The 13926-nt window shown below is 40.7% G+C and overlaps 1 protein-coding gene across 3 annotated transcripts in view; it reads right to left on the bottom strand.

Moving 5' to 3' along the window:
- The window catches only part of CNOT10 (CCR4-NOT transcription complex subunit 10), a 118409-nt gene that overhangs the window by 30609 nt on the left and 73874 nt on the right, over positions 1 to 13926 (bottom strand). For all 3 annotated transcript variants that reach the window (XM_088462771.1, XM_088462773.1, XM_088462772.1), the window contains one exon: positions 3652 to 3765. In XM_088462771.1, coding sequence (XP_088318897.1) covers positions 3652 to 3765 — 114 coding nt within the window. The remainder of the gene's footprint in view (positions 1 to 3651; positions 3766 to 13926) is intronic.

Raw genomic sequence — 13926 nt, 5'->3', positions numbered from 1 at the left:
CAAACAGGTCTACAGTACATTTATATACAACCCCCTCTTCTTCCATATCCTTCCCTATACATGCTACTCCAATTTCACTTCCCAGCCATAACTTGTATCCTGCCAAGTCTCGGTTATATCCACTATATCAAGAAACACAGGGAAAGAGCAGAGTTCTATGTGGGACAGACTTATCATAGAGAGGAATAAAACATAACTTTTATTGAGAATATAGATTACAGATATAGTAAAATATGGCTAGACTAGCGAAGACAATAGAGAAGTGTTACAACCAGAGAGATATTGTGATCCCTTTATTCCCTGCACCTCTTACAATATTAGCATTGTCGTCCCTGATTTGTGTACACAACATGTTCGCAATTCACTATACATATTTGTAATGAGAATTGTCAGACTCTAGGCCTTGTTACTTCTCTGCTAGGTTTTCCAAAAGTTTTCTACTAATACTGACCTGCCCATCCTAAAAATCTTTCGATTAAGTCATCATGGGCAAACCGTTTACTTCACAAGCTCTTGAATAACTCATAAGACTGATAGATTCAATATTCCATAATTATCAGCCAATATATTCTTCATGGCATCCAAATTTAAAAAAAATAAATAAAAATGTCATACCTGACAACCAAACTGTCCTCTCTCTCCTTAACAATGACCAAGTGGGATTTCTTACTAATATACAGGTGGCAAGATGAGATTAATCTATTTTGAAAAGAGAATACCAAACATAGCATCCTCACTTCCTTAGACTTGAAAGAACCTTTTAGTTTTTATATTAACTACACTAAAGAGATGGGAGCTAGTTGTGGTTTTTCTAATAGTTAATTAAGCTAAACAGTATATACTTATCATTCAGCTTTAACAGCAATAAGTAGGTAGGTGGCTTCAGCAACTTATTCTCACTATAGGGAGGACTTTCAGGCTATGTTAGAACAGTGCTAATTAACCGTACACACACGATTAAAAATGAGTACATGCAAGTACCCCTTCGCTCTACTGGAGATGGGGGAGGGGACCAAGGAATAAAATAAAAAATAAATAACTACAAAAATTCTCATTCATCAACTGGTCATTTGTTTTGCTTTGGTACCCCCCTCCTAATCTTTCACCCAATAGAGCAACAAATGGATTGTTGATTTATACCTCAATTTAGGAAGCATTACATAACCAAATTGTAAATGTTATTGATAAAATAAATATATTTGTAATAAATGTTGAAATATTGATAAATAATATATGAAGAGGATATTACATATTCATTAAATGTTGATAAAATCATGCATTTGAAAAATTAGAGTAAAGGTGCGTACACACTAGACGATGTGCTCACGATGCAATATTGTGAGCAAATTTCCCTCGAACTCTCCTCGGCATTCCAGGACACGATGTGCAGGAAAAGCTGCACAAAGTGTCACAAAATCTATCGTGCACGATCTAAAGATTTGCCGATCTTTAGATCGTGCAGGATAGCAGACAGATGCTTGCACGGATCATGGATATCCATGATGAATGCATCAGTCTGTAAAAAACAAACACGGATGGATCAGTGAGATCCGTCTGTGCTGCTGGGTTTTAAAATAAAATGAAAGGCTGGGTGAAATAAAAAAAATAAAAAAGAGCAACCAGCCCCGTATTTAAGCACAACCAGCACCGGGCTAGTCAGATCCAGCCCTGGTTGCCAAAATACAGGGGACAAATGCAACCAGCACTGGGCTCTGATCCGGTGTTGGAAATACAGGGGAAAAAAAAAATGAGTAGGGTCCCCCTCTATTTACCAGAACCAGCACAACATTTTTTTCTAGCGAGGGGCTTATGCCACAGCCAGGGGAGCCCTATCACTGGGTCCTCTGGTCAAAGCATTAACCCTGACCGCTAGTCAACCCAGGCCGGGTATCTCCAGGGCACCCCAGCCCTAGGCTGATAGCCTGGGGCTATCCCCGGCACCACTAGGCGGTTGATTATGTAGGGTAGAGCATTTGAAAGTGTTGAAAATATTGTCTTTTGCTGTGGAACTACAGGTCCCAGCAAGCCTGTGGAACTACAAGTACCAGCATGCGGGGCATTACTGGCCCGCTGGTACCTGTAGTTCCACAGCAAAAGCAATATTAAAATAAACACAGGACACACACACCGTACAAAGTAAAAGTTTATTAAACATACATGCACACACACTATCTCACATACTCATCTATGTATCCCTGAAGCCCATCGGTCCTCTTCTCCAAGTAGAATCCATAGGGTACCTGTAAAATAAAAATATCCATACTCACCGTCTCCTATGCAAAGTTCGGGTCCAATGGTGACTTCAATGGTGAGAACCGTTCATTGGCTGAGAGGCGGAAGGCTCGCCTCTTTCAGCCAATGAACGCTCAGCACCGGGGTTTCCATAGTGAAATCCCGCCGCTGAACTCTCGTTCGGGAATTACCATCCTCAGAGGATGGTTCTATTGTCCAGTGGCTCACATATTTTGCATTTTTTTGTTTTGCCAAGACCCCATGGATTGCATACATGGAACGATGAGGACCCGAACTTCGCATAGGAGACGGTGAGTATGGATATATTTTTTTTTTTTTTTACAGGTACCCTATGGATTCCTACTAGGCAAGAGGATGTGATGGCTTCAGGGATACACAGGTGAGTATATGATATAGTGTGTGCATGTATGTTTAATAAACTTTTACTTTGTACGCGGTGTATCCAGTGTAAATTTTAATATTGCTTTTGCTGTGGAACTACAGGTACCAGCGGGCCAGTACTGCCAAGCATGCTGGTATTTGTGGTTCTCCAAGTACGAGCATGTGGGGGAGGCTTGCTGGGATCTGTAGTTTCACAGCAAAAGACAATATTTTCAATACTTTAAAATGCACTACACTACATAAATCAACCCGGCTCACACCGCCGGGGATAGCCTCGGGCTATAAGCCTAGGCTTGGGAAGCCATGGAGAGGGGGACCCCTTTATTGGGGGGGGGGAAACCCCAGCTCCCCAGGGATGCTGGTCAGGGTTAATGCTTCAGCCGGGGGACCCGGTTATAGGGTTCCCCTGGCTCTGGCATTAACCCCCTGCTAGAAAACGTTTGGTGCTGTTTCTGGTAAATATAGGGGGACCCTACGCACTTTTTTCCCCTGTATTTCCAGAACCAGGACCGGTTCAGAGCCCAGTGCTGGTAGCGCAAAATATGGGGAACCCCTACGCCGTTTTTCTTTAAAATTATTATGTTTTTTTAGACAAAGATGCACGGACATAGATCTGTCTATGCATCCATGTCTTCATGCTTGCAGCACGGATATCCCTGATCCATGCCTGCAAGCATCGTATGTGGATCCGAACGACATATCATACAGGCATAAACAGTGTACAATATGCTGCCGGATCGTATACGAGATTGGCAGATCTTTCCTGCTGTAGACAAGATCTGAAGATGCGATGTACGAGCCGCGGGGATGCGCAACGGCATCGTGATTGACTGGACAGTCACGATTTAGACATTTTTTATATGATATGTCGTTCTGATGCTCCAGAATCGGGCATATTGTGTAAAATATCGTCTAGTGTGTACGCACCTTAAGTGTTGTCAAATCAATTTACATTAGGCCAAGAACAGTTTTAACGTGTGGCTTAATTACACCTGAAATTACAGAACACAAACTTACTTAAGGGATCCTGACAACCTTGGCTGCTGAAGAAGTTTGTCTGCATGGTTTAAGGCCATGAGGTTATCACCCAGAGCCAAAGCAACATAGGCACTGCAAGCGAGAACAGAACACCTGGAAATAAAGAAATCATTCATAAAAATGGAGACTTCACTCAAAGATTTACAAGGAAAATGCATGGTTTATAGTTGATTGGTAATGTATTTTTCTTAAAAGGTCCACTAAACCAGGACTGTGGAGTCAGAAGAACAGTACCAAATCCAGTTTAAAAGAAAACCCAAAACAAAACATACAGGGGGAGATGTACTAAGCCTTGGAGAATGATAAAGTGGCGAAAGAAAAAGTATCAACCAATCAGTTCTTGTCATCTTACAGGCGGTGTTTGAAAAAATGACAGTTGGGAGGCGATTGGTTGGTACTTTATTTCTCTCCAAGGCTTAGTCAATCTACCCCATATAATCATAGAAATATCCGTGATTGCATTAATGCATGTACAGGAGTCTTTGACTCATCTTCCCCGCTTCCCAGGCACTCACCCAGATCAGTCTCATGTGTCTCTGAATAGGAAACTGATTTTTATCTTGCAGAAACGAAATGCTAAACAGCAGAAACAAAGGTTAGCACAACAGTGTTTGTTCTCTGTTCTGAAACAAAGTTTTGTTCAAAACCAGAAAAAAAAAGCTGCATAGTGAAGTTGAAGTGTCCCTTGCACAAAGCGATCTGTGTGAGAAGTAACACACACTAGGACACTAATAACGTTGGTAGTGGTAAAATATAGGCCAGGCAGAGGTGAGGAGTACTAAACTAATGTTGATACAGCAGAGGTTGGATTAACAGCAGAGTGCATTAGTTACAGGAGAATACATGACAATGAAATCACGTATTGCATGAATAGTCTACTGTAACTAATAAGTAATCAAATACCTGGTGGCAGAAGTTGTCATTATTCCTCAACACAGAGATAATTACCAGTTACCAAATGCAGCAGTCACACATTACACTGCAATATTGAATTTATTAACAATTACTTATATAGAGTAGTGTTCTTGCTAGTCTGCAGGAAGAGCAGGGCACTTGGGTGGGGGGTCTCCAATTTGTCACACATGGGAGCTTGCCCAGCACTTACGGTGCGCATGCGCACGGCGTCTATTCACCCGGCGGTGATCGGTCACAGCAACTTTTTCCACCAGCGCAACAATGCGGCCTGCGGGTCGGGAAAGGTCAGAGCATTCTGTTTTAGCTGAGTGCTGCTAAAAGGGCAGGGCATATTTTGCCCTTTTAAAATCGGCAGGGCGCTGGTAAAACAAGCGGGAACACTATAGAACCAGTATATTTCAGTGTGCTTTACAATTGGGACATAACAGATATACTGAACCAATAATAAATATAATTAACCCATCAGCTGTCAGTTTACATTCTACTACTATCTCTTGACCTAAGCTACTATTTGAACCTTTATGAAATCATTACACAAATGTAACTACCCTAAGGATCAAATTGTAGTCGAGATAGAATGCATGTAAAATATAGATTTGCCATTTATGAAGGAGCTGAGGCAGACAGTAGAAAAATAGGTGTCCGAGTTGTAAGTTTGGCATAATGACTCCACAGCCCTGCACGATACACCATCATTGAATGATTGAGGTTTGAACCATGAAAATGAAACATTTGTTAACTTCACAATCTCCTGCTGCTCTGTCAAAAAGAGCCCCCACTCCACTATACACCCATCTACCACAACTTTAGGACAAAGTCCTCATGATCTCACACAGGTAAAAAAGCATTGCACACATTTAGTTTACTGCAACATAGTTGGCCAAGCCAGTGTATGAATCCACACAGCACTATTCTGCACATTGAGTTTGAGAAGCAAATTTGCAAACTTTAAGTGTTTAATCTCCATAATACACAGCCTTTAATAAGGATCAATTTATAATGTGGTTTTACTTGATCTTTAAAAACATAATACCAATTTAAGAGCACAAGACTTGTGATTCGCATGGGAGGATAATATACATAATGAACAAACAATGGATCTAAGTCAGAGATGTAAGTCTGCGTCTTTGGGCACAGCTACTGTATGCATATATGCTAATGCTGCATCAGCCGCAATGGTCACGCTCTGGCTAAGATGATTCTCCACCACAAGATTAGAAGACGTGGACCCAGGTTGCGGAAGGAACAGGAGGCGAGGGGCCTGGATTAATGTCTTCCTCATCCATCAGTATCAAATATTGGCGAGATCTGACCAAAGGCGCAGAGTCTAACCTACTGGGAGGTGTTCACCAGTGACCACCCCCCAAACGGGATTTTGGCCTAAGCTGCACCCAGCAGGCAGGTCACGGCCCTTTGGTCAGGTATCCGGCACAAGTGGGGAAAAATGGAAGAACACTACCACAGGGCAAGCACAGAAGAAAGATATTGAAGGTATGTACTGAAGTGATGGACAGAGAACACACTTCATGGTTTCAGCAGCAATGCTGGCACAGGAGATGGTATAATGAACAGGTACTTGGATGATGTACCAAGTACACACACTGTAGCTTTAGATGCAGCACTGACACAGGAGAATGGTATCACAAGATGGTACTTGAATGATGTACCAAGTACACACACTGGCCTCAGACGCAGCATAGGAGAATGGCATCACAAGATGGTACTTGAATGATGAACTCAGTACATACACTGTGGCCTCAGACGCAGCACAGTGGAATGGTATCACAAGATGGTACTTGAATGATGAACTCAGCACACACACTGAGGATTCAGCCGCGGAGCTAGCACAGAAGATGACTCTTTATAAATTGTACTCCGAAGACATTCTGAGTACACACTGTGGAAAGCACTAGGAACAAGTCACTAGAAGGAACGGAGCTTGGAACCTAGAATACTGCAACAGCAAGTTAACACTGGAAGTAACGACGTTGCGCATGCAACTTCCTGTTGTCCAGAGCCCAGTTATATACTCTAAGGTAGTAGTCCGTTGGAGGAAACTGTCATCTGACCGCAACCAACGCTATAATTGGGTAAAGGGTTAGTCAGGTGAAAACAGACAGTCATGGCTGCGTCCATGACGGTAACCAAAGAAACCACATCATGGATCGAGCACATGGATGTCCTAGCAGATCCCAGGTATAAACTTTAGTGCGTCACTCGCCGCCGCATCTGGTGTCTGAACATGCTAGAGATCAGGGGAAGCCAGCGCTGAGGTGAGTAACGGCCGATCCTAGGCCGCAACCTGACAGCAATGTTTGCAGCATCGGCCATCTGCATAATCCTAAAGCTACGTAGTTTGGCCACCTCATCTGCGTTGCCGATGCCAATAAATCTGCATCAGTGAGAGGTAGTGTATCAGATTTTATAGACCAAGCATAACCAACCCTTTGGAACTAGGGCCTCAAGGTGGCACTCTAAGGGGTTTTCAGTGGAACTTACAGGATCAGTTCCTCTCCTACTAAGCACTACCGCCTTCCCTTACAGAGAAGACCTATTTGGTGCGTTTAGACACATTACAAACCGGAGAACCCGTGTAGTCTGTATGTCCAGCAAAGACTGAGCATCTGGTGATTTTACTTAGTTAGTCCTGCTCAGAAATGAAAAAGCATATTGTGAAGTAGGTCATCAACTTAATCTGAGGAAACTAGCTGTAGGAAGGACAGGGAAGACCAACAACTTTTTTTTGTCTTGCAATGTTGAACACCTATAGCATTTTAAACAAAGTGTTTTAAAACAAGTATTGGTTTTCACAAAGTTTGATGCTTCAGAGTTTTTAGACCTTTTTGTCAGATGTAACTATGGTATACTGAAGTAAAATTACAAGCATTTCATAAATGTCAAAGGCTTTTAATGACAATTACATTAAGTTTATGCAAAGAGTCAATATTTGCAGTGTTGACCCTTCTTTTTCAAGAGCCTCTGCAATTCGCCCTGGCATTCTGTCAATCAAGTTCTGGGCCACATACTGACTGATGGCTGTCCATTCTTGCCTAATCAATGCTTGGAGTTTATCAGAATTTGTGGGTTTTTGTTTGTTCTCCCGCCTCTTGAGGATTGACCACAAATTCTCAATGGGATTAAGGTTTGGGGAGTTTCCTGGCCATGAACCGAAAATATCAATGTTTTGTTCCCCGAGCCACTTAGTTATCACTTTTACCTTTTAGCAAAGTGTTCAATCATGCTGGAAAAGGTATTGTTAGTCACCAAACTGTTCTTGGATGGTTGGGAGAAGTTGCTCTTGAAGGGTGTTTTGGTACCATTCTTTATTCATGCCCTTCCCAGTATGATGTAGCACCTTGCCAGACCTTAATCCCATTGAGAACTTGTGGTCAATCAAGAGGTGGCAGCAAACTTTGTGAAAACCAATACTTGTGTCACTCTCAAAACTTTTGGCCATGGCTGTACAAGACAAGACTGAACTTGCCATTTGCATGGTTAGTGCAAGAAGGGTTCAACTGCCACACTTAATATTTTTTTTTACTCCTGTTCTCAAAGGATTCCCAAATTGAAACTTATACCAAAGAGAGAATGTATTTAAGTGTATAACATACTTTGTGAGAAAAAAATTACACTTTTTTTTTTAGATATTCAAGGTCAAAGGTTACATCATGTGACCTTGAAATGTAAAAGTCAATATTTAAATATAGAACAATTTTTTATGAAAACTCTTATCCCTTATCTTCAAAACAAGACCAACATGAAAGTTCTACCACAATTAGAAGCAAAGTTATGATTCGTTTTAGTAGACCTGGCAAGCATAAAATTTACATTTAATGTCATGTTTGCAACCCTGTTGCATGAACATCGTGCATCATTGAGGGCTAAAATTTTATATATGAAAGTTACTTTATGCTGTCTTTCACCCTACCAAATTTCATGAAAATCTGAGATGGTCGGGTTGGAAGCCGTGATGATTTGGCATGTAATGACCTGAAAGTGTGGGCTCAAGGATAATTTATAACAGATTGTGCAGAACTGAAAATTTTATTGAATAACTTCTTCAAGAATATTCCTTCCAATCTAAGCATCAACCGAAGATGTCACATTCAGAAGAGAATATCTCATAAAAGAGTGAAGAGATGAAATTTCTTTAAAAAGAGACTATAGGGCATGTGATACCCTAATCACTGAGCTGACATTGCTACTAGAAACACCTTAACTGAGAGCAGATTGGAGGAGAAATCATGTAAAGGCTCAAGGATGAATGTTCTCCACTGCTTAAGAAATTAAATTGAAAATCAGGGTTATCAGACATCAGTCTGCTGGCAAGACAGACATTAAGTACAGACACCTGAACCTTCAGGATATGGAGAACAAAACCATTCTTGAAGCCAACCTGAAGAAAATCAAGAATATCTGGAATTTATGTTCTAGCAAGAAAAATCACTTGAATCACCTCGTTTGAGACACCCTTGCATCTTAGAGATCAATTTTCAAGCCATCAAAGAGTTTGGTTTGGATGAAGAATTGGTTCCTCATGCAGAAGATCTGAGGCAAAGCTATTTCAGAACTATTCCAAGGCACCTGCAAACTACAGACGATGTAAAAATGGAAGGATCTACTACTTCTTCAAAGACAATGAGTGAAAGGAGGGAACACATAACCAAGCTGGAAGTTTCATGGCACTGACAAAGCATATATTCCTATCACCCTGATGATTGGAGTAGAACAGAGTTTCTTCTGTGTTCCAGGTTGTCCTAATTTCTGGACCAGTAATCGAAATACTCTTTTGTGCTAGGCCCATCTACTAGATTGCTCTAACATTAGCTGAGAATGAGCTACGTTGTTTTGCAGAAAGGACATCAAATTGCCTTCTGCCTATGACATGTACCTGCTCCTGGCGCCTCCTTGGTGGTTTATGAAAGCAAGTATGGTTAAGTTGTCAGAAAATTAGATGTTTGTCATAACAGAGTCCGAAAGTGTCGCATGCCACACTGTCCTCACGTCTAGAATATTGCAAGCACTAGCCATTCGCTCAAATTACTGATTGAGAAGATCTAGTTCAAGGTCCCACATATTCTACCTCGTCCATGTCAAAATGCCTGTGGTAGGAGACAGGAGACAGGTATGTATAGACATTAGTTGCTGTAAATGAACACTGTTCTCCCAAGAACTTCAGCTGTTGAGAAGACACAAGATGACTTTTGCCTCATTGTTGATCAGTCATGTTCCTGCTGTAGAAATTGCAGACAAAGTGCTCTGATCTTTCTTTCAACAGAATGTCATCCAGAGAGTTACTCCACTTTTCCTGAGTGCCGGCATGAGAACCATCAGCACCTTGGTAAAGGTCCTTGGAGATGCAGACTGGATAATTGGGAAACAAGTGGTAGAAATGAAAACAAAAAGCATCCAGTAAATTAGGATATAAAAAAGAAAAATAAATCTCTTTTCTCTATTATATGGAGACTATAAGCCAGAGATTACATGAACGAATGCCTTTCTTTAACAAACTGATTGAGCCTGGCAAAAGAGGATGGTTCAGAAAACCCCTACTTTATCACCTATAAAAAAAAAAAAAGTTTGTAATTAAAAGTTGATGCCTTTCTGATCTGAAGGACTGCATTTTTGCACTGCTTGCTGATATAGTGCACCAAGCAATCTTGAGTGGTAAACATACAGAGGCCTATAAGCTTGAAATCCTATCTCACATAGAAGTTAGTGGAGATTGAGCCAGGAAATATTCATTGAGAGACCTTCTGCCCTGGTCTACCTTCAATAGCCCTGAACGCCTGAATGGGATGCTTTGAAGTGATGCCACCATACAGTCTAGAATACCGTTTCCCAGGCAGAATGCTCTCTGCTTTCCTGAAGTGCTGCTGAGAGAAAGAAAAAACTGTCACCTCCACCACCACCCTTGGCCAGTCCACTCATCCACCTTCCCGGGCCCCATTTCTGGGTAACAGATAACCACATAGCATCTCAGCATGATTATTATTATTATTATAATATGTATATACTACAGAAAAAGGGCAAAGAGAAAAAAAAAAGGAGTGAGAAAAAAAGCAGGAGAGAGAAAAAGGCGTAAGATATAAATGCTCTGGCCTCTATGATTCGTCATTTCCTAGGCACTACTGAAGATCAGTCTTTATCATCTTACATATATTAACATCACTTGTGCATTATATCACTATAATAAGAAGTTCCCAAGTATATCTGTTGCACATTTGTGAAGGTGCACTATGGACTCTTTCCCTCTATATAAAAATGTATTAGAAACCAGAAATATCTACAGCTGCCTTAAATTACTGTAACTTTGATAGGATATGAATTACTGAACAAATGACAAACCAACAGCAGTTTAGATGACATTTTGTGGATGTACTACTGTGTGAAGTATCATGCAGAACAAAAACAAAAAAGTTCCAGAAATTAAAGTTATAGATCCACATTTTATGAATTGAAATAGAACAGTGTTGAACGACAGTAGTGTTATGACAATAATCTCGCGTTTTTTAACTTTTACACTATAACAATGGGGGTGTAACAGTACTGAACAGGTCCTTTTTTCCCAAAGCAAAATAAATATTTTAAACTGAAATGAGTAATCTAAAATACTAATACAAGTGTTGGAAGATTAGCCACCATCAAGAACCCAAGGAAGTGATTACTGCTAGCGCCTTAACATTCTAAATGCCATTCTTACATGAACACATTTCTAGCCTGCCTGACAACTCCACATTGTACATTCATACATTCTGTGTGCCAGTGCTTTGCTCCCACAATGCTTTGCTGTGACGTATGCTGGCACCTCATAAATAAATTGTTTTGTAAGCACACTGACTTAGAAACATGTGAAAAGCAAAAGCCTTGTGCAGAGCCCAAGGTGATAAGACCTGAGATTTACCACGTCCTCTTCCTGGATCACACAGAAAACATTCCTACAAGGAAATCTGAGCCACACATTGACTCCTTCAAACAATCACACAACAGGATATGAGCATATTAAGTTAAGCCAGTGATTTCTGTACTGGACTCGCCCAACAGGCAGTCCTTCATTTACTGGATGCAGGACTAATTGGAGGACTGTGATTAATTTAACATGACTATCAATTGTACTTTGACTACTTTCCTTGTGTAATCTAGTAAACATTAACGAACACAATTATAAAAGTTTGTGCATCCACTTAAACTAGTGTATATACACAAGAGAAAGAGAAAACACAGCCCTATGAATCCCATAAAACTGTACACAATAATGCCTGCATTTTTACAAGACACACGATTTAACGCACAGTCACATACAACAAATGCCCGGCACTCTGTATAAAAGAATTAGCTTGCCCTGGTGCCGGAATCAGGTAAATAATACAAGATCATCAGAGGAACGGCACTCAGGGCATTAATGATTCATCGCTATACAGTTGCTCTGGTCACTGTTTCAGGGAACCTTTAATCCCCTTTCATCAGGACAATGAGAGAAAAAAAAATAACATCCCTTTATATAGTGTCCCTCCACCAAGTTCTCACACACAGACACAGCTCCGGCCCAGGTTATGATGCATGTCGCTGCACAGACACCTCGGCTGACTCATGAGGGCGTTTCCCACCGAAGTGTACCCATCACTAAGGTAACCTAGCTATAAACAAATGTTATTTTTTTTCCTCTTGTCCGAAAGGGGATTAAAGATTCCCTGAAACGTTGACCAGACCAACTGTCTAGCGGTGAATTAAGAATATCAAAGGAAAGGCACTCGCGGCATTAATGTGTGATATATATAGTCAATCATAGAAAGAAGCACTCTCCAGAGCATTTATAGGAAAAAAAAAGAGCTTTAATGCTTACACAACCATTTCGGAAAAATTTCGACGTTTCGGTCAAGCATGACCTTTCTCAAGACAAACATCCATGCATCAGTGCAGCAACAGCAGCATAGTTATCATTGTAACATTGCAGTTCCATTGATAACTATGCTGCTGTTGCTGCACTGATGCATGGATGTTTGGCTTGAGAAAGGTCATGCTTGACCGAAACATCGACATTTTTCCGAAATGGTTATGTAAGCATTAAAGCTTTGTATTGGCTATATATGCTCTGGTGAGTACCCCTTTCTACAATTGACTATCTAGATCTGCTGCCATCCACAGGATGCTGAAGATGAAACAAGGGGACATTTCAGCAAGACAAAGATTCCCAAAAACACAGCCAAAGGACACACTCAATTGTTTTCAGAGAAAGAAAATAAAGCTACTAGAATGTTCCAGCCAATCACCTGACTTGAATCCAATTGAAAATCTATGGAAAGAACTAAAGATTAGAGTTCATAGAAGAGTCCCATGGAACCCTCAAGATTTGAAAACTGTGTGGAAGAATGCGCCAAAATCACACCTGAGTAAAGTATGCAACTAGTTTCTCCATACAGGAGGTGTCTTAAACCTGTCATTACCAACAAAGGCTTTTGTACAAAGTATTAAATAAATTTCAGTAAGTGTGTTCAAAACTTTTTCCCTGTCTCATTTCACATTATTACACATAACTTCATTTATAAACATCTATGGTTTGATTTCTTTGCATATGTGGATTGCACGGGTTATTGCTGACATTTGGTGAAAATGTCAATGTAATTACAATAGAGCCCCATTACAAATATGTTTACTGAGAAAAATGTTGATGTGTTCAATACTTAGTATGTGTATATTTTTTTTTTTTCCCCTTACGCCAGCACTCCACATTCACAAGAACACAATTGCTCTGGTGCCCTGTGTGGTGTTTATTCCTTCACTCTGGTGTCCTGTTAATTGTTTTGACCCAGTCTTTATTTGTTTGCATTTACCCCACTGGTCCGAGTGTCTTGCGCTCAGTCAGGTGATGTCAACAAGCTGCGCCACGCGCCTGTGACGCCATCATGCTAGTCGGGACGCGCTGGTCGCACACAGATGACGTCAGCTGCCGGGACGCGGAGGAGAGGCTGGGCTTTCACAAACTGCCATGCTATGTTTGTATAAAGGTATGTGCTATGTTTGTTTTCACTTGGTTCTTGATAAAAGTCTGCAAAGACTGAAACATTGAACGAACGTTGCTTTGGTTGGTGTGAATCTTTTCTTCAAGACTCGTGAGAACCCACATGTCACAAAACTGATCTGCTAGTTTATTCTGATTACTTTCACAGATATACTCAAAAAGTTGTATTGGTAGGCCTCTCGCACCAGTAACTTCAATGGAAGAAATATGCAAAAAGGGGCTGTCAAGCAAAAATATTTAAAAACTCATCTAGAGTTATCACTTTCCCCTATTCAAAAGTTTTTCCTTTCGTCACAACTTCTGAATCTGAAAAATATTTT

The sequence above is a fragment of the Taudactylus pleione genome, unplaced genomic scaffold (genome assembly GCF_031769625.1).
Source record: "Taudactylus pleione unplaced genomic scaffold, aTauple2 ptg000053l, whole genome shotgun sequence".
Lineage (NCBI taxonomy): Eukaryota > Metazoa > Chordata > Amphibia > Anura > Myobatrachidae > Taudactylus > Taudactylus pleione.
Note: the sequence above shows the minus strand (reverse complement) of the source record. Positions and strands in the feature narration are given on the sequence as shown.